This window comes from Syzygium oleosum, unplaced genomic scaffold, assembly GCF_021117445.2.
Source record: "Syzygium oleosum isolate NSW1041296 unplaced genomic scaffold, Sole_v2.1 Sole_v2.10, whole genome shotgun sequence".
Taxonomy (NCBI): Eukaryota; Viridiplantae; Streptophyta; class Magnoliopsida; order Myrtales; family Myrtaceae; genus Syzygium; species Syzygium oleosum.
In genome coordinates, this window is record NW_026607494.1 from 357,807 (window position 1) to 379,413 (window position 21,607).

The 21,607-nt window shown below is 38.9% G+C and overlaps 3 protein-coding genes across 3 annotated transcripts; 1 reads left to right on the forward strand and 2 right to left on the reverse strand.

The window, feature by feature from the left end:
* Positions 1–580: 580 nt before the first annotated feature.
* Positions 581–2,575, reverse strand: LOC130139062 (putative disease resistance protein RGA4). Its single transcript, XM_056315286.1, has one exon. The coding sequence runs from the start codon at positions 2,573–2,575 to the stop codon at positions 581–583; it is 1,995 nt and encodes a 664-aa protein (XP_056171261.1).
* A 399-nt stretch (positions 2,576–2,974) lies between these two features.
* Positions 2,975–3,895, reverse strand: LOC115692431 (putative disease resistance protein RGA3). The gene has a single exon (XM_030619270.2). The coding sequence runs from the start codon at positions 3,893–3,895 to the stop codon at positions 2,975–2,977; it is 921 nt and encodes a 306-aa protein (XP_030475130.2).
* A 4,518-nt stretch (positions 3,896–8,413) lies between these two features.
* On the forward strand, positions 8,414–18,463 carry LOC115692423 (cell division protein FtsZ homolog 2-1, chloroplastic-like). Its single transcript, XM_030619266.2, has 8 exons — positions 8,414–8,645; positions 9,065–9,828; positions 10,358–10,657; positions 11,271–11,361; positions 15,395–15,519; positions 17,348–17,440; positions 17,775–17,840; positions 17,947–18,463. Exons 2-8 carry the CDS (start codon positions 9,178–9,180, stop codon positions 18,076–18,078), a joined length of 1,458 nt encoding a protein of 485 aa, XP_030475126.2. The 5' UTR covers positions 8,414–8,645; positions 9,065–9,177; the 3' UTR covers positions 18,079–18,463.
* The last annotated feature ends 3,144 nt before the right edge of the window (positions 18,464–21,607 follow it).

The window sequence follows — 21,607 nt, forward strand, 5'->3', positions numbered from 1 at the left end:
CCTAAAAATAGAATGATCAGGATTTAAAGACCTGACTTTCTGAGATGGAATTCTTCGTAAGTAATTGATTTTGAAATATTCTAATTCTACCAATCCGATCTAACAATTGGGATCCTATCTGTTTTTCCTTTCCATTCAAAAGAACGATTCTTCCAATGTGTGTTAGAATGATAGAGCTTATCTGTTAATACACAAAGCTATATCTTATGCGTATATTGGTTAAATTTTCATGGAGTGTATACTTCTCTAAGTAATAGTTTATGTCATATTTCCAAAAGGGAGAATAAACACTAAATTAATTGACAACATGCAACACCATGCATACAATAAATATATGAATTTACGCCTAGTCACTCTATTTTAGAAATTTTGTAACATAAAAAATGATAATTGTCGGAAATGACCTGAAAGATAAGAATACAAATGAAGGAAACAGGGTACTTATAAGTTATCACAGGCAATTACTAGAAGTTCAAAGACTGAAATAGAACGCAATTTTGAGCTGCAAGAAATCTCGATTTCTTATAACTCGCTCGCTTGAACCAATCCACCGCATATAATATTGTGAGCATGAGCAATCTTATGCCAATCTTATACACTCTCTCCTTGGCATCTTTGCCATCACTATGGGACAACCAGAAAGCTCCAACTCTTGCAAACCAGTGAGAGAACTCACTGGAGTCGGCAAAGAAATTAATTTCCGGCAATCGAAAATTCGTATACGTTGTAGAGACTGGAGGTTGCCTATCGATTCAGGTAGGCTAACCAAGCCACTGCAGCTTTCAATCTCAAGCTTTTCTAGATTTGGGAACTGTTCGAGCCTTTGTGGTAGGCAATCTGGTTTTGCTGCTTCTTTAATTGTCATAGAACGTAGATTCAGAAAGCCTTTTGATTGCATACTGCTGCCACTATCAACCTCTTTAAAATCAATGTCTTTGCAGTTGCTAATACCCAGTATCTCAAGCGAAGAGAGATGTGACAGTCCTTGGGACAGAGACATTAATTTTGGGCAATCTGATATCCACATGAACTCAAGAGAAGTGAGATTTTGCAGCCATTTCCCCGATAGAGATTCCATTTTAAGGACTTTGCCAATACGAAGTTTCTTCAATCTGCAAAGGGAGGAAGATGATTCTGCTGTTGATGACTGTGGGGACAATAGTTTTTCGTTGACTCCGTAAACGTCTAGTTTTTCCAGACTCGGCAGTAGTGGCATAGACAACAAATTGGGGCAATCCAAGATCACCAGGTAAGAAAGGTGAGGAATTGACGGAAGCAACTCCTTGCTGGCCTCTTCCTTTCGCCACCATTTCTTCAAGTTGGGCATGTTGACAATCCAGAGCTGTGCAAGCACTGGGAAGAAATCACACCCTGATGGTCTGACTTCAGCAACCCCTTCACATTCTATTATGCACTCTATGTTACTCAAATCTCCAAGATAGAGGTCCTTAAGATAAGCAAGCTGATGCAGTGGTGGCAAATGTTGGCACCTAAAACAACTGTCCAGCCGAACTTTAACTAAATTGGGGAGGTATGACATCAGATCATCCACCATCCATTTGCGAAACCGTGCACCTCCATACCATTCAATCATTAACTGTTTGAGGCTCCAGAGCGCCTTTATATCCTCCAACATCATCACATCATTTAATACACCCTCGTTTTCATGGCTTTCTGGACCCCATTCCACAATCAAGGACTGAAGATTTTGTTTGTCTTTCAGGTTCACATCCTTCCATTCTAATGTGGCGTCATCATCATGTCCTAAGTCCACGATCCTCAGCTCTCCATCCAAGTTGTTTAGGTCCTTCAGTTCTGTGAGCCAACAGCTTTGCCTGGAAATGGTGATACCACCCTTGCCTAATGATTGAAGAGACTGCAACTTGCCCAATCCACATGGCACTTGCTTCAGATTGGCACATCCATCAATATCAAGATGTCTTAGGTTGATCGACTTTTCCATTTGTGTTGGCAAGTTTTCAAGGTTATAACAGCTGGTGAGTATTAAGGTCTGTAAATTAAGGAGATCAGTGATAGTGTTGGGGAGCAGTTTGATGTCGGGATTCCAAGATATATCGAGATATCTCAGATGGACAAGGTTGCTTATGGATATTGGCAGCATGGTGACTCCTGAATTGCTCATACTCAAAGAACGCAAGCCTCTAAATCTTCCTATGGCTGTGTCATAAAATAGCTTATTTGGCATGCTATGGAAAGGGGATTGATTTAGGAGAAGAAAGGACCTAAGTTTGTCCGCTCCAGAGTAAGAGGTTTCCCGCGTCCATGATAGATCAAAATTAGAACTGTGTGACACGTGGCGGACCCTTTCATCAAGTTTTCCTGAACTCAAGTCCACAATCATGCACTCTGTCCCCGCAACTAGTTGAGCAAGATCATGCATTAAGTCATGCATTTTGAAATTTACTATGTTGCCTAATTCATCCTCTTGAACATCTTGAAAGAAGGACCTCCACAGCAAATCCATGAAATACTCATTGCCCAAACGTTCCTTATTCGGATCCACGTCTGATGATGGGATAAATCCCTGTGCCATCCAAAGGTTGATCAATGCCATCCTATCAATTCTGTAGTCTTTTGGGAATATAGAGGAATAAGCAAAGCACTGCTTTAGATGGGATGGTAAGTGATCATAACTTAGCTTCAGTATTGGAATAATGCCATCTTCTTGTAGAGCCACCTTAGCAAGTTTGCTATTCTTAAAGTCAGACCACTCGGCGAGTGTTGTTTTGGAGTATAGCACCCTTCCAACAGACCTTATGGCAAGAGGGACTCCGGAACATTTGTCTACTATCTCTAGTCCGATCTCTTTCAAGTGCGGATCATTGAGTTCCTGCTCGTCTTCTGAAAGCCATTTGTTTCAGTAAAGACCAAGACTGGTTTCTGGAAAGACTGCCTAAAAAATACAGGATATCCGCGCCTGCGCTATCCGCGACCAATTTACTGCGTGTTGTTATTAGAATTTTGCTTCCTCTTGCATCAGGAGTCCCCTCAGATCAAGCCACTTTGTAGGGATTTCATTCCACACGTCATCCAAGACAAGCATGTACTTCTTTCCCTCGATTTCCCTCCGGAAGAGCTTCTGCAGTTGGTCTATCTCCATATTTTGAGGTAAATCCTTGTCGGTAGCGGACTTTATCATCTTCTCTAGGATTAGTTTTACGTCAAAAACGTCCGAGATGCAAACCCACATATGGATCTCAAAGTTTTTCTTGACCAGCTCATCGTTACACACCAATTGTGCTAATGTTGTTTTCCCTAAGCCACCTATCCCTATTATAGAAATGATGGATACATTCTCCTGGATATTGGAAGGTATCAGTAGGAACTTTAGAATTGCAATTTTATCATCATCCCTCCCTATGACCTCCTCAGCACGGACAAATGAGTGAGTCTGTTCTCTCTCCCTGACCACGAACCGAGTTTCAAACGGGTACTCAGCTAAGTGGAACTTCCTATTGGCCGCAATACGATCTAATCTTTCCCTAATGCCTTTTATCTTGTGACGTGTCTTGATAGCAAGAATGAAATCCTTCATGCTTGAAAAGATGAGATGGAAATTCTTGATTACCCCCTTATCGGCTGCATCACCGCTGACCAAGATCTGCCTTCTCAAGGCCTCAGTCGTGCACTCGTCTAGCAAGTCGTCAGCATCGTACATGACTTGTTTCAGCTCCATGAGCCAACTTTTGACTTGATGGTTCTTCTCGTATGCCTCCTCCGCGTCAAGAAGGACATTCCGGATTGTGGAGACGACGACGACTAGCTTCTTGAGCTCATCCTTCAATCCCCAGAGCTCTGCAATCTCATTCACAATCAAAGAGCCCACTCTCTTGATGATTTCTGACGCTACGCTGAAGAGAGCTGCTTCTGCCATTGCAAGGGAAAACGAGGGTTAACAGCAAATGTTTCTTTTGTGCACTCCAAGATCAACCGGATGATGCTTGTTGGCAATGGCCTAGATATTTAAGTCAGGAGGAGTCTCTTTCTCTTTGTATCATTTAATCTGAGTCAACGTGGACCCGGCTTCTGCTGAGCAACGACCAAGACTCGTTCTTTCATCCCCTGTCTACCTTTCACAGAACATGACGAACCAATCCCCTGTCTACCTTTCAGAGAGAATATAACTCGAACGTGACCAACCACGACCAATCTAAACGTAACACAACAAGAACACAACTCAAAACTCGAACTTGCGGTCATATACAATCTCTTTTCAATCAGAGATTGGTTCTCTACCTGTTGCGCTAATTCCAGATATAAGAATTCACGGGTCGCGCAAGCTAATCAAGGAACTTGAAGTGTTAATGTGTCTGTCAGGCGAACCTTTAAACTCTCGCTCCCATTGGAGCTTTCACGGCCTGGCCGTTTGATATACAGGAACGGTGGGCTCCACGGATGCGTTACTTATTTTAACATGCCGGTGCCCGCACGTCCTGCGTCCTCAATTCTCCCCGTATCTTTTTCTTCCCCAGAAAAAAGGAATACCCTTTAGAAATTTTACATTCTTGGGATCCCGAGGTCCGAACAAGGCGAGAGATGAAACCTTTTAAGGACTTGCTTAGGTCCTATTGTTATTAACAATGCTCGTGTCTTTATTGGATAAACTTTGTGATTGCAATTACATTTATAATCCGTCCAAACATTGTTCATGTTCCATTTTCTTCTTTGGAGAGACGAATGGCCGGACTCCGAAAAGAGTTGTGCAAGTTATGGGATCAATGCACATTGCTTTTGTTTGTCTATCTCTCTATCTTACTTAGAAAAGGAACTTTTAATTTTATCCCGGTATTTTGTGAACGTAAAATATATTTCTTGTTAAAGGTTCCTTTTATTTCTCGAAAAATTAATGATTTGAGAAATATCTTCCTAAAAATAATCGCTTCATGAACAAAAATGAACGAATGAAAGATATTTAACATTCACGAAAATGTTTAGACATAAATTATTGTCGATAATGAAATTTTTTTATCGACCAATTATTTCAAGCGATATAAGCAACTAGTTTTAAGAAAATATTTTCTAAATTATTTATTTTTCGCGAAACAAACGAAGCCTAAAATTGTAAAAGAGATCTGCCGAGCAACCATGAAGTCATTATTATTGATAGGAAATTCTAATCAAAGGAAGGGAAAATAAATAATAGAGAATTGAGGAAAAAGGCTAAACCAAATAAAAACCACAAACTTTTGTTGCCATGACAATTTTAATACCAACTTTCAAAAGTACCAAACTAAAACACAAATTTTCATCTTTGTGACAAATCTTTTATCCGCTAGTTTTGATCCAAAATCTTATTTTTTATTACCTTTCTACCCTTTACAGTTTCAGCTATTTACTGAATTGCCATTAAGGATATGTTTTCTTGAAGAGAACTTAGTTTTTCATTTTATTTTTTTACTTTTTGGCCCTCCAATCTATGATTCTTAACAAATATTATCTATCCAAAGATTAATTATAACATCCATAAACAAACAACAATCTTGATTAATCTTATTATAACGGATAAATATCCAAGTCGTATAATCCACGTAAATCCTTGTGACGGTCTCTCCTCTCCACTCAATGGCCATGCCACCAGCCATAGCCAACCACCGTGTGGTGGTTGCTCACCCGTGCTGCCCCAGCAGGAACTACCCTAGCTTGAAACTACTGAGGTTGAGGAATGTGCACCTGTGCCTAACCCTCCAACCTTTAGAACTGCAATCGAGTCTTTATATTATTAACTGTTAATACTTAATACTAACAGAGATAGAGTCGACAAAGAGTACGCGTTGCCGAAGAATACGCAAAGCTTGATTCAATGAATTGATGCCACTTCTTTATATAAAAGCTCTTTCTTTAAATTCCAATAGTAAGTTCCAGGCCTTCCTCGGTTAGTTAGATTGAAAGATTCCTTTTTAGGTTATAGGGCAGGAAGCAGAGGTGATACTACTGGTCTTTCTTTTGTTCTTTCTTGAAGAAAATAAGCGAAGCGGGGATGCCACCAACCTAGAATTCCTTGAGAGCCCTTTCCCATTCTAGCTTGGGGAAGGAGGAGGTCGAGGCTCCTGAATCTGACCTAGTAGGTGCCATCATCTTAATGGATTCGGCAAACTCATTAATAAGGGACCTTCATAGTAAAAACAAGTACGAAGGCCAGAGGAGAAGAGCACCCAATCTGGAGTAATACAGAATAGAGACCTCGAGTAGTTAAATAAATTCCAGTTTTTGAAAGAAGGCCCTGAAATACATCAATAGCACCTAAAGATGCAAAGAAACAAAAGCACAAACCAAAGAAGGTCAGCAAGATGACAACCGAAAGCTTCCGTTGGTTTTGCTAAAGCTTTCCTCGAGAGAGTAGATACTCTTCGGTTAGAACACTACAATAACGGACATAACATTAGATTTGAATTCACTACAAAGAAAGATAAAGAGAAATTGGGCAAAAGAACACTACAAGTGCCATAACTTGTGTACGGCGTTCACTTTGGTGCCATAAGTTTTTTTTGGATCACTTTAGTGCTAAAATTTTTGAAAAACGATCACTTAAGTGCCAACTCTGGTGCCGTACACAATTTTTCGCCGGAAATCCGACGTGGCATTTTTTTTATTAATTTCTGAAGCTGACGTGGCTCGCCGGAGGCTCACCGGAGATTGGTACTTAAGTGATCGTTTTTAAAAATTTTTAGCACTTCAATGATCGTTTTTAAAAAATTTTAGCACTTAAGTGATCGTTTTTCAAAAATTTTAGCACTGAAGTGATCCAAAAAAAACTTATGACACTTAAGTGATCGTTTTTCCTCCGACTTGGCACCAAAGTGATCCGAAAAAAAGTTATGGCACCAAAGTGATCTCCGTACACAAGTTATGGCACTTATAGTGTCCTTTTGCCGAGAAATTGTATTCGATAATGTGGCAATACGGGCCGAAAGAATAATAATCGAACGGGGATGCACTCTGAAATACTCCTCCGATCGGTTCCGACAGTCTTTTCTTCACCTTCTCTTCTCGGCACAATCCAGGCGTTCAAGCCAGCAGATCAAATCATGGGTTTTCATCCCCGGAGAGGCAAATTAGTCGGTTGGTTGAAATGCGGTTATGCCGGGTGGACCACCTCAACCGATCAACCAAGCCACCGCCATCGCCACCCCTCGCGGTCAAAACCAGCCGCAAAGTTCAAATCGCACCTCCACGAGTCGACCACCACCACCGCAGAGAGCAACCTAGTTTTTGAGAGGGGTATTGGATGTGGAGGATTTTAGCGTGTTGAATTGGCTGTTGTGCTGGCTAAGTGCTGAGTTGCTATTGATTCGATTTGGGTGTATAATTTATTGATTTTTTTGCCATTTGATAAAGGTTATTAAAAAGAAAGGGAAGAAATTCAGATAATTACGAGAGAAAAAAAAAATGAATGATGGATTGAATCGTAATGTCATTTGGATGCTAACCACGGAACGAACGGAAATCAATACATAAGGATTCAAATTTCTTTTATGTATTTGCAGTTAAAGATAAAAACAAGGACATATGTGGAAAAGAAGAAGATTATTAATTTTTGTATTACCAGTACCAATAGCTCCAAATTCCTCCTTATTAGGAGGAAGATATTATAAATAATTAATTAATTAATTAGCACTAATCCCTTTTAATTTACCCCTAATCCATTTTAATATGAGACATTCTTTAAAATCCTCTCCCTTATCTTCGAATGACCTCGTTTTTTCGTACATAGATATGTCCGAGGTGCCTTGTTTCATTTGTTGATTTTTGGGAAAGATCAATGACCTAACAATTATTTTTATCATTAAAGGGAAAATGACAAAAATAATGTGCGATGTGGTTCGTGAAATTATTCAATATGGTCCATAAACTATAGCCCAATGTGCAATATCGTCCTTCAATTTTAAAATTGTTCAATGTAGTCCCTGAACTTTTTGTATATGTTCAATTTAGTCCTTATACTATATGAATATGTTGAACATTGTTATTCCATTAATTAAAGTTCAGGGACAACATTTAAAATTTCCATATAGTTCGAGGATTAGATTGAGCATAAACCAAAATTTAGAGACCACATTAAATAAAATTAAAAGTTTAGGAACGACATTGTACATTGGAACAAAGTTCACGAACCATTTATGTTATTATCCCTCCATTGAAAAAACATGACATTTGAGCTTACCTCGAACCGACCCGGACCAGCCTGGGTCGATTCTCTTTGAGCCGACTCTTGGAGCCAAAAGTTTTAGGTCCGGCAATGTTCGAGGCGGGCTCATATTCAAGCGAAAATCCCAGCCCGGCCGGCCCGAATCTCAGCACAACGGCAGAATGTCCTCTCCTTTTTTTGTGTAGTTCAGGTATAATTTGATAGGATTGCTCCTTGCTTCTTGGTGCCGGGATATTTTGGAGGCGGGTGTGGGTGTGTGGAGACCTTCGTTATCAGCCAAACAAGCCAGACCAAACATATATTTTGGTAAAGCATTAAAGCAAAGCATCAAACGCAGCGACCCACCGCGAGAGTCCCCTCGCTCACTCCCCTCCCTCCCCACTCGAAAGCCGAACCACTAAAACCTCTCTCGTTTCCAGTTTCGGCGACCACCCATCAAGCGCTTCGCCGCCATTCCTCGCCTTCCTCGTCTCCATTAGTAAGCCCTTTAGCATTCTCTCGCATTGCTCCTGTGTTGGGCATGTGGGTTCTGCATTCTTTTCTGTTTGCTCGATTCTTTGGCATTGTTCAGGTTTCGATACGGCTGAATTTCGTTACCCACTAAACGTTTTTTTGTTTTCTTTTGTCTGGGGTAGTTCGCGCATCCTTTGGTTGTTGTTTTGTCGCGTCCGAGGTTGTGTTCTCGACCCTGAAGTTATGGTATTGCCTTTAGGGTTTTTGTTCTTTTCTTTCTGCACGTTTGGCCTTCGTATACTTGAGCTTGAGTGGCTAATTTTCCGTTTGACATGGTCCTGGTGTGTTTTTTTTGGACAGTCACTTTGTGCATTTTCATTATTCTGGTTCTGCCCTTAATGCTGCTTGCTGTGTCTCTGATTGTCTTTCATTTCTCTCAAACAGGTCTTCCGAAAATATTGGCAGTGGAATTGGAGATTTGGGTTGTCTTAGTCTAAAGACTCTGTTAACGTATACAATTTATCTTATCGTAAGATCATTTGCGTCTGCATTTGGAAATGGCTTCTTGTTCATCCATGCGTATTGCGCCTTCTGTCACCCGGGTCCCCTTGGGGATGTCTGGCCATCTTGGGGACAGATTTGCCCTCGAGAATCAGTTGGGAAGAGTTAATTTTCTGAGGATGTCCGACCGCAAGAGTAGACTTATGGATGCCTACCAAAATTGTTCTTCGTCTCAATTTAAATGCTCTTTTAACTCACACAGTGTCAGTCCATACCCAAGTAAAGATCCTTTCCTGAATCTGCACCCGGAAGTGTCAATGCTTAGGGGTGAGGGAAATAACACCGTAAGTAATCCGCGGAAGGATAGTTCAAGTGGAAATGTCACGGAGAACCTAAGAGATACACCTACTCCAAATTCTTATAATGAAGCTAAGATCAAGGTTATTGGGGTGGGAGGAGGTGGGTCAAACGCAGTTAATCGCATGATTGAAAGTGCAATGAAGGGCGTGGAGTTTTGGATTGTCAATACAGATGTTCAAGCGATGAGAATGTCACCTGTCTTATCAGAGAATCGTCTACAAATCGGTCAAGAGCTTACTAGAGGTCTTGGTGCTGGTGGGAACCCCGAGATTGGCATGAATGCTGCAAAAGAGAGCAAAGAAACAATAGAGGAGGCACTTTATGGTGCAGATATGGTCTTTGTCACGGTAGGATAGGTTCTGTTTTTCCTGTCATCAAATTAAACAATGATGTTCACCTAGTGTATGCTTCTTTGTTTTACGGTTTAATGCTTTCACTTTGACCTCCATAATTTGCAGGCATTTTCTTATTGTTAGTGGATATTACCATCAGGGACTAAAAAAAGGTTTTAGCTGCAATTTTTTTCTCTTTTGGAAGTTTGATCTGTTCTCATACTCAAATAAGCATGTGAATGATAGGGTGTAAGCTAAGACTACTGATAATTTGGTAAGAGTGACCATGCAGCGTGCTAATTATCATAAAACAAACTTTTTAGAATGTTCATTCTCTTTATTGCATTCCTGCTGTTGGGACTAAAGTATGTAGATTGCTAATATAGGGGATAAAATTGTCATTGGAAGCTAATTTTTTTGGGACATTTAATGAATTCTAGTCTGGAAAATTTTACTTCAGGCTATTTTAAGTTGAATGCACTTGCTTGTTGATATATTGACATGGTCCATCTATTTTCTCATCATCTTAGACCTCCACTTGCAGGCTGGCATGGGGGGAGGAACTGGGACTGGTGGTGCACCTATCATTGCAGGAATTGCAAAATCAATGGGTATACTGACTGTTGGTATAGTCACAACGCCGTTTTCTTTTGAGGGAAGAAGGAGGACCGTTCAAGCCCAGGAAGGAGTAGCATCTTTGAGAGACAACGTTGACACACTAATTGTCATCCCGAATGACAAATTGTTAACTGCAGTTTCACAATCTACCCCAGTGACTGAAGCATTTAATCTGGCAGATGATATCCTACGGCAAGGAGTTCGAGGCATCTCTGACATAATCACGGTATAGAGATATCAGTTTGCCTCATTGGACCTTCATTTCTTTTGTTATTTGGTTGTTGAAATAGAAGTTCTGGATATAGAAAGAAAGAGGAAAATTTTATTCAAAATTTATTTCCTGTGATAGCACGAAGGTTTTAAAAATCTAATTATTTCCGCCGCCAAATGATCTCAAGGTATCCAGTTTATAAGCAGCAGATATGGATTATGTAGGAGAGATTTATTTCTATTCTGAGGAACCCTTTCCAGTATATTATAGTAGCTTAATGCATATACGATCATGGAAAACTGTTGCTGTTGTTACTGAAGAAAGAAACTGGGAAAATGAGTATTTTATTGCTGGAGTTGCTTCTATGGTTTGAGGTATGCTGACTGATCATTCACTATTTTAGATAGAGCCACCTTGCAGTAACTTTTGTCTGACTGTTTGTTCATGGTTTGTCTGGGTAGTAAGTTAGATAAGTTAAGTATTTGCTGTTAATGAGCACTTTCTTTATAAAATTAATATGTTTCATCAACTAGATTGTGCTAGTGGAAGTTCTCTTACTATTTCGAGTATCCTACTTCCTTGAATTTATCTGTTGGTGCTAGTTGATCTTATATCATCTTGTTTGCAGATACCGGGGATGGTCAATGTGGATTTTGCTGATGTTCGAGCTATAATGGCAAATGCCGGCTCTGCATTGATGGGGATAGGAACTGCAACAGGTATTTTGGTGTTAAAGCAGAATAATTATTGTATGATGTTGTGATAAAACTTCCTGCATGCTATTGTAGCATCCATCTCCTCATATTGTTTAAATGTATCGTAGATACCTCACTAATTGCCAAGTAAAATCTTAATGTCAAATGTAGATTTGATATGTTAGGTACTGTAATTAATTTAGTGTTGATAGCTTTGTTTGGATTGTTAGAATCTCTCTAACGGTTGACTGCAGCCGAAATAAAGCTGATTTAGTTTTCACTAATTGACAGTCTGGTTAGTTAACTATTTCAACTTTTGATAACTTTATATGAAAAGTAATTGGCATTTTCAATATGTTAGAGAAGGAAAAGTTGATTTAATATTCAGCAAAATACCGTATTTATACAATGGTAACTCAATAAACCCTAAGAGTCCTAAAGACTACTTTGCCCTTGATACTTCTAACACTCCCCCTCAAGCTGGAGCATAGATATTAATCATGCCCAGCTTGTTACAAATATATTCTATCCTCCCGCTACCCAAAGATTTAGTAAAAATGTTTGCAAGTTGTTCACCAGTTCTAACATGACTAGGAAGAATCATTCCACTTTGCAGCTTCTCTCGAATAAAATGACAATCAATCTCAATGTGTTTTGTTCTCTCATGAAACACCGGGTTAGATGCTATATGTACTATGATCTTATTATCACACCATAGAGACATAGGAATTGAAACTTTCAAGCCTAACTCGATGGCCGCAACTGCTTGAATCCACACTAATTCACATGTTGCTTGTGCCATGGCTCTATACTCTGATTCAGCACTGGAGCGGGCAACAACACTCTGTTTCTTACTCTTCCATGACACTAGATTTCCTCCAACCAATGTACAGTAGCCAGTAGTAGATCTCCTATCATCTGGAGATCTCCTTCAACTCTACTATGACCATGATTTTGATAAATAATGCCTTTCCCTGGAGTCTTCTTCAAGTACCTTAAAATTCGAATTACTGCATCCCAGTGAGAAGTACGAGGAGAAGACAGAAATTGGCTGACCACACTAACTGGAAAGGCAATGTCTGGTCGAGTAACTGTGAGATAATTTAGTTTGCCTACCAATCTTCTATATCTCTGAGGACTATCGAATAGCTCTCCTCCTTCGGCAACCAGTTTAACTCCTTGTTCCATGGGTGAATCAAGAGGCTTGGATCCTAACATGCCCGTCTCAATGAGTAAATCCAAGACATATTTTCGTTGTGACAGAACAATACCCTTTGTGGATCGTGCCACCTCAATCCCTAAGAAATACTTCAATTTTCTTAGGTCCTTAGTCTCAAACCTGTTTCGAAGATAGATCTTTAGTTCATCTATACCAACTAAATCATCTCCCGTGATAATAATATCATCCACATAGACAATCAAGAATAATTTGCCTTTCCTTGACTGTCTATAAAAGAAAGAGTGATCATTGTCACATCTAGACAGTCCAAAAGAAAGTACAGCTTCAGAAAATCTTCCAAACCATGCCCGAGGAGACTGCTTCAAACCATACAAGGATCTTTTTAATTTGCAAACCATTCCTCCAAACTCCCCCTGAGCAACAAACCCTGGAGGTTGCTCCATATAAACTTCTTCATGTAGAGTACCGTGCAAAAAGGCATTCTTAACATCAAGCTGAAATAAAGGCCAATGATAGGTGGCAGCAAGAGATATCAAAATACGAACAGAAGTAAGCTTGGCAACAGGAGAGAAAATATCCAGATAGTCAATCCCATACATCTGAGCATACCCTTTCGCAACAAGTCTCGCTTTTAAGCGAGCAAGAGAACCATCGGGATTAACTTTAACAGCATACACCCATCTACAACCAATAGCAGTTTTGCCTGAAGGAAGAGATACCAAGTCCCAAGTTTGATTTACCTGTAGAGCTTTTCATTATTCTTCCATTGCTGTCCTCCACCCAGAAATTTGTACTGCCTCAGATACAGACTTGGGAATAGGATATTGGTCAACAGTAGATAAAAATGATCGAAAAGAAGGAGACACAAAAGAATATGAAATAAAATTTGCGATAGAATGTTGTGTACAGGCACGTGTACCTTTGCGATGAGCTATTGGAAGATCAAGATCTAACACATGAGGAGAATCGACTAATGGTGGATCTCGGGGATGAAGATGACGCAATCGATGACGTGAGGAAGGGGGAGTATGAACCCGAGGACGCCGAGTATAAACCTGTAGAGGAGGTGGTTCCTGTGTAGATGCAGATGAAACAGCTGGAGTAGTTGACCGAATTGTAGTCACATGTAATTCTTCATCCAACTCAGACACAGAAATTGGAACATCATGATATGGAGTGGATTCGAAGAATGAGACATCAGCACTTATGAAGTATTTGTTCAGTAAGGGAGAATAACAATGATAACCCTTTTGAGTACGGGAGTAACCAAGAAACATACACTTAATAGCCTTGGGATCAAGTTTGGATACTCCAGGTCGATGATCACGAACAAAACAGACACAACCAAATACACGAGGTGGTAAGGCAAATAGTGGCTGATTTGGAAACAAAGTAGAAAATGGAATACCACCTCGTAGAACAGAGGAAGGCATGCGATTAATGAGATAGCATGCAGTCAAGACAGCATCAGACCAAAAGACTTTAGGGACTTTCATCTCAAATAACATAGATCTAGTAACTTCCAACAAATGTCTATTCTTCCTCTCAGCAACACCATTCTGCTGTGGTGTATCAGGACATGAAGATTCATGAATCATACCATGCTGTGTCATAAAATCAGAAAAAGGTGCAGAAAAGTACTCCTTAGCGTTATCAGAACGCAACACTTTAACATGCACACCAAACTGAGTAAAGATTTCAGATATAAATGCGCGAAATATAGAAAACAACTCAGAACGATTTTTCATTAGATATAACCAAGTAACTCTGGAATAGTCATCAACAAAAGTAACGAAATATCTAAAACCCAACTTGGAAGTCACATGACATGGACCCCAAACATCTGAATGAACTAACAAAAATGGAGACTCTGTTCGTTTAATGTCTCGAGGCGGATAACTAACACGATGTAATTTGCCAAGTTGGCATGACTCACACTCTAAACTAGAAATAGATTTAAAACTGGAATTCAATCTCTGAAGACTGTGTAGAGAAGGATGACCAAGACGACAATGGATATGATGTAGAGTAGTTACTACGGTATTTGCTCAAGTCCTTTACCAATCGTCGTCTTCGTAGCCAGATCCTGGAATATACAAGAATCAGGATAGAATGTTAGAGCATGTTAGAGAAGGAAAAGTTGATTTATTATTCAGCAAAATACCGTATTTATACAATGGTAACCCAATAAACCCTAAGAGTCCTAAAGACCACTTTGCCCTTGATATTTCTAACACAATACATTCCATAAAGTTCATGTAATAATTGTTGGAGGTAATTGTGGGCCATGAAGTTCAGATCCGCATTCTTGCATCTTTACTAAGAAGGTGGTTTTTGTGAATTATAGAATCCTACGAATCTAACAATGAAAATTAGCTTACATGTCCTCAATGTTTGATTAACCATATATAGAGAGAGGAAGAGACTGAACTAATCTTATGGTGTGAGTTTCCTTTGGCAATTTTCTGTCTCTCCTTAATAATTCATGACTGCACTCTGCAAGTTGTAGGAAAGGCATAAAAGTTTCAGTTTAAAGTTATTACTAATCCAGCTATTAGATCTAACTATCACCTTATTCAAAAAGGGATCTATCACATTCTTCTGTGCATATTGGCCATTGAGAAACTCTGAACTGTGACTTAATCAAGAAGTCACTCAAGAAGTCGTACTGGTCTAATATAGAAAATCACACTCTCCTCATGAGCATGCATGTGCATCGGTATCTGTGATAAAGTTATCCTGGGGATTGCTAATATCTTAGATTGATGTATGAGGTGAGGTGACAAACTTGTCTGTTTGAAATTTGGTTCATAAACTCACTTATGATTAATGTCGAAATTTTCAGTCTGTAAACAATGATATCTTGTCATTAAATAGGTAAGAGCAGGGCCAAAGATGCTGCATTGAATGCTGTTCAGTCACCATTACTGGACATCGGCATAGAAAGGGCTACTGGAATTGTTTGGAACATAACTGGTGGCAGCGATCTCACATTATATGAGGTATAAGCACATTAAAATACTTTCTGTCCATCTTCTGTAGGTGGTTGTCTGAAGTTTGACCTTTACTTGCTTCCTCTTTGCCTAGCATATTTTCTATTTAAGCACATCCATCGAAAAGACAATGGAAATCACAATTCACAGCATAGGATGATCTCAGGTAGGTATCGGCATATCGCGGATGATGCAGCACATATGTGTGCTCCCTCATTCACGACTCATTGGAGGAGAAGTGATATTTAGAACTAGAAGTAAAATTCCATGTCTTGTTACTAAGGGTGCGCATGGCAACGATTCTGTGCCCGGAAACTGATTTTGCTCAGAAATTATTCTTTTTTATACTGTGCTCGGGAACTGATTCTGAGCATTTGAATACGTTTGGTAACGGCTCAAAATTTCTATTCCTGAAATAGCAAAAGAACATAAATGTGTTTGGTAACAGCATAAAATTTCTTTTTATTAATAATATTTAAATAATATTTTAAATATTTTAATATTTCTTTCTTTTCTTTTTTTCTTCTCCTCCTTGGTCATGGCCGGTAAAATATTTTTTAATTAATGATACTTTTATTAAAAATAATTTTTTTATTTCTTTTGGTCATGGCCGATAAAAAATTTCTTTATTAATAATGCTTTTATTAAAAAATATTTTTTTTTTTTTTGGCCATGGCTGATAAAATTTTTTTTATTAATAATATTTTATTTTATTTTTTGACCATGGACGGTAAAATATTTTTTTTATTAATAAATTTTTTTTATTAAAATATTTTTTTATTTTTTTTTCCATGGCCTGGTCGCCGACCATAACCGGTAAAATATTTTTTTTATTGACATTTTTTTTATTAATAATATTTTTTATTAAAAGTATTTTTTTCCTTTTTTTTTGCCATGGCCAATAAAATAATTTTATTAATAATATATGTTTTTTAAATGGCCTAGTCGCTGGCCATGGCTGGTAAAATATTTTTTTTTTGTTCATGGCCGGTAAAATATTTTTTTATTAATAACATTTTTTTATTAAAATATTTTAATCTCGCCAGATACGGCGAAGGTGGCCCTCGCGCCGGACATTAGAAGCTACATTAAAAATCAAGAAAAAGAAAAAAAATTTGATTCTCATTTTTGTTCCCAGAATCAAGAATCTACTTTTTTTTTATTCTTGATTCTGCACCAAAACTAATTCTGGACACAAATTTGCAAGAATTTGTGCTCAGAATCGAAAAATTTAACAAACGGATTTCTGTTCCAAAACTGATTCTGGGAACAAAAAAACAAAAATTTTCACTATTTGGCCGGTTGCCAAACAATCCCTAAGTGCTACTGATTTCTTCATTAGTGGCATCTTGAATCAACAAGAAAAAAAAACTAATCTTTTTTTCTTTCATATGTGCTGCGTACAGTTGGTCATAGATTGCAGCACTAGGGCTTATCTGTTACTGCACATAGCTTCAATATTGTGATGGAACTTGGTCCCACTGAAAATGAGGTTTGGTGCTGAAGTTTTTGTGATGGCGCTGTGGGACTGTTTCATCTTCTTGTATGTACATGTATTTAGACTTTGGGTCTCTGATTGGCATGGCAAATGGTAAATCTTCCATGTTCCAAGACTTTCTTGAGGAGAAACAAACAAATATGAGGCCTCTCTCTTTCCCACCTAAAGTTTTTGACATCAGGCATTGGAATTCCTGAACAGGCTCCCCAACCACCAGTTGGCTGTTTGACAATTTAAAGCTTGTACTATATCTCTAACGGCTTATGCAAGCCAGGATCTTCACTGCTACTTTAGGAGAATAATTTAAAGCTTTTACGTATTTGTGTCCTTTTTTGGCAGGTAAATGCTGCTGCAGAGGTGATATATGACCTTGTGGATCCAAATGCTAATTTAATATTTGGTGCAGTAATAGATCCATCACTCAGTGGTCAAGTAAGTTGCAGATAGTAGCTGATCAATAAGCAAACTGTACTGCACTTACGCTATTCAATCTTAAGTAAATCTAGTCTTTAAACCTTCATGATCTCTGAATAAGTCCCTTTTCTCTCTTAGTTTCTTATTTTGCCATCTTTGGAACATGTGTCCCAAGTCTTTTTGGTTGAACACCGTCCTTTAAAATCAGCACAGATGGGGAAAGTACACCCTATGAGAGAGGAATAAGATTTTGATTTGGGCCAAAATATACTGGACAGTTTTTTTACAACTGTCCCATTACAACAATGAATCTTGTGCTGATGGTGATTGTAATTGGTTTGCTCTTAATCAGGTTAGCATAACATTGATTGCAACGGGGTTCAAACGCCAAGAAGAAAGTGACAGCAGGCTTGTCCAGGTCTCTCTCTCTCTCTCTCTCTCGGGAGTATGAACAAATGACTTGTTTTCCTTGTGAGTGTTGACCATGTTTTAATTGATTTTATTTCTGCTGTTTGGAAATGCAGGCAGGTCAGCTTGCCCAAGGGGAGGTCACCATAGGAATCAACCGGCCAACGTCCTCCTTTAGCGAGGGTGGTTCAGTAGAGATTCCAGAATTCCTCAAGAAGAAGGGACGTTCACGTTATCCAAGAGCTTAAATTGTAAAGTTAGGGATTTCTTGTTGGCTTCAGCATGCCTTCTAAGAGAGTGAAAAGGATTCTCTGACGATACAGGCCTCCTAAATATGCCTTTGGATCTTAACTAAGGGTTCTACATCTTGAGATATTAGAGTGCATCATTGGCTAGTGAATCTTGTGATTATTTTTTTTAGGTTTTGTTTATTATGTTATAAATGTGGCCTAGAGGAAAATAATACGAGCTGCAATTTCAGACTTGAGTATCATCTAAATTCTCCACGAAGTTCAGTTGTTTTGTGATATATGTTGGAAATAATTCCCCTGTACAGATGGTACTTACTTGGAAGTGGCTCTGCTTCCTGATGTAGCTGTAATCTACTAGATGCAGTTTATTTTTGTTCTTTCATTTTTTTATCACCTAATTTAGAAGATAGAGAGGTTCATAATGTACTTTGTGTGACTTCCATCATGTGCAGGCCCCTGAGCTGGTTCTTGGTGGTAATATTAGAACCTAATGGTCCTAAATGTGGCTTTGTATAGTCTTATAAATAAGATTAAATGTTGAAATGGTAGCTATCGAGATCTTCTATATGCGCTTCATGTAATCCTGCTGGCAAGAGTAGGCATCAATTGTTTGCGGGGAATCATATGTTACAGCTTGTGGATTGCACAGGAGGCGGGTGCCTTGGCAGGATGAACTCAATTGGGTAAGGCGATACTCGTGTTTAAGCTTCTTGGAGGGCTCTAAATTGGGTTCTCAATAATCATGAAATGCCTACTGTTGCTCGTGGGATTTGATAAATTCAGTTTCTTAATAAGCATAGAATTGAGATCTGAGAGTTTGAATCACCTTGAGGGAAAGCTTAACTGTGATTCTTCTGGAAGGTGGGACATTGGTTGACATAGATGGGCCGGTAACAGGATGTTCTGCAACTTTGTGGCAACGAATGAATTACATTAGAAAAACTAAAGTGGGCATAGCTTACCTAGTTGTGTAGATAAAATTCATGAAGACGGTCGGGTTATGTGGGATATGCCTTTGAATCTTGTGACCCTTATACACCCAACTGTTCGGATTTCAGTCCGCATTGATTGTGCAGAGGCAAGATTTTGCCCTAATTTGTTCCTCTGGCAGGTCTCTGTTTTGGCTATATATGACTTTACTTTATGGTAGATACCACCATGCAATATTTTGAGTCCCAAGGCAAACTCTCTTACATGAAGGCTTCTCTCGGAACAGGTGTTTGTAAACTGGTTACCTAGGATCTCCAATGGTAACTATACTTAAGTAGGAGCACAAATGGGGTAAAAGGATCTTCATCCGTGAAAGATGGAGATTAAGGCTTCATCTGTTTGACGAAAAATGAACTTTGTTGGAAATTGTTTTCGAAGGAACTTATTTTCAAGAAAAATTATTCATTTTTCAATGTTTGGTTGCATTTTGTAAATAATAACAGCAGTCATATTTTGATGTTTGTCATGAGAAAATTATGAAACGCACATTGAGATAAAGTCTCGAGTACAACTCAAGTCTTGGGCTTGAGTGCGAGGGTCTAGGGCCTGGCCTCCGAGGGACCTAGACCTGGTAGCTAAGGTGCCAAGCTCGAATGTCGAGGTCCCAAGTACGAGCACTAGAATTGAATCATATTTTGAAAAGAAATGATTTTTGATATTTAAAAGAGAAAGTGACGTACTTGAATAAGATTTTTCATGGATTCATATTCTTAAGTGATCCAAACATTGAAAAATGAGAAATATTTTTTCGTAAATAAAATTTTCCCGAAACGTGAACTTCCCTTTGGGAGATGGACATGTTTTGGATATTCATATGCAACAAAAAAAGTAGGGATCACTTGAAATGGACTATGTTCATCATTTTCATTATCATCATCAGATGTTACTTATTAACCATCGCCGGTTGTTGGTAGCCGTCTTTGACTTTAACCGAAGAAATATAAGGAAGATGAATTCAAAGATCGAGAAAGACATTTCACACTAAATAGTGAATCCAGAGAGATTAAGTCGGACATTTCAGTCTAATTAGCTTCCATGTATAGTCACACTTTAGCAAACAATGTTACAATACAAGAATATAATGAAAGAGAAAGAAATGTGAAAAATAAAATAAAATAACTGGTCGGAGCTTCAAGCAAATGAGGACGAAATGGACGGTGGTGGTTGGAGGTGTCCATCACCATCTAAGAAATATTTCTCCTCAAAACTCTTTCCCGCCGAGTCTCCAATAAATAATATTAAAAATTAGGGATATCGATTTCGAGATAAGTATATTCCCACTTAAAACTTAAAATCGGACCGGGCAAGATTGATTCCTAGTTTGTGGAATCGGGAATCGGATCACCAAGGTCGGTCCCGGAATTAGTGATTTCTTTACGAGAGGAAGTTTCCCCAACATTAAAAGAAAAAAATAATTTATTAATTAGAATTTATTTCAGAATAAAAAATAATAAAAATTAAGAAATCTTGGCCAGTCCGATCCAGACGATCCGGTTCCTTTTGTGGAATTGAGAACCGGAGTGGTTATTCCCAGTTCCAAATTTTTGGAATTGGGAACCATAACGGTCTCCCAAAACCTGCCAATTTGGTCCAGTTCCTAAAGTGGACCGAGACAAATGCACACCCCTATAAAAAAATAATATACATCTTTTTCTTGTAAAAATAATCAAAATGACAAAAGGGTTCCCCTCATCCTCCCCTAAATCAAATAGTACAACCTCATTGGCCTATCCCCCAAGAATCACATTCATCCATAATCACCATCAACCTCCCATACTCACTTGGGAAAAAAGCAAGAACTCATATCAACCTCACATTATTCCCCCAAGATCCTTCTAAAAGGCATAATGGGTGGGCCACTCGAGATGAGCCAAACCCAGCCCATAAACCACAAAGGCCCACAAAGTAGTTATTTGCCTCTTACTATAAATAGTAGACCTCCCTTGGAAAACCAACGTGATTTTTCACGTATGCGTAATAACACACATTTTCGAAAGTAACGTCTTCTCTGGTTTTCCTTCGGAACGTAAGTGGATACGAAAGACAATCGAAGATCACTCTCAAGTGCAAAGTGGCATTTAATCTGTGATAATACCAGGTATGTTCGTTATGTGATATGCCAGTACGATCGGTGATACAAGTTTATGATCATTGGGCACATTTTCCGCGTTGATCGAATACGTTTCGAATATGTCGATTAGGGAATGAGTTTTCTCAACATTGGTATCAAATCCCACTTACTTGTTTCCTGATCGTACATGCGAATACCCTCTAAAATTTGAAGTGTATATTGTCTATTTTTTTGTTTCAGTCTCGTTTTTGGCCCGTTTTCGCGTAGACGAACTGTTCATGAATGTTTCCATTTGATTTTTTCGCCAAAACTCGTTTTGGATTACACAGACAGAAAGTGCTCGTTGAGACGAGAAAAGTGAGAGGTGGTGCATCACCGGCAGAGATCGCACGCGCCCTCACGCTCCGACACAAGTTGTGGGCGTGACGGTCACACGCGGCCGTGGCAAAGCAACGTATCGATTGT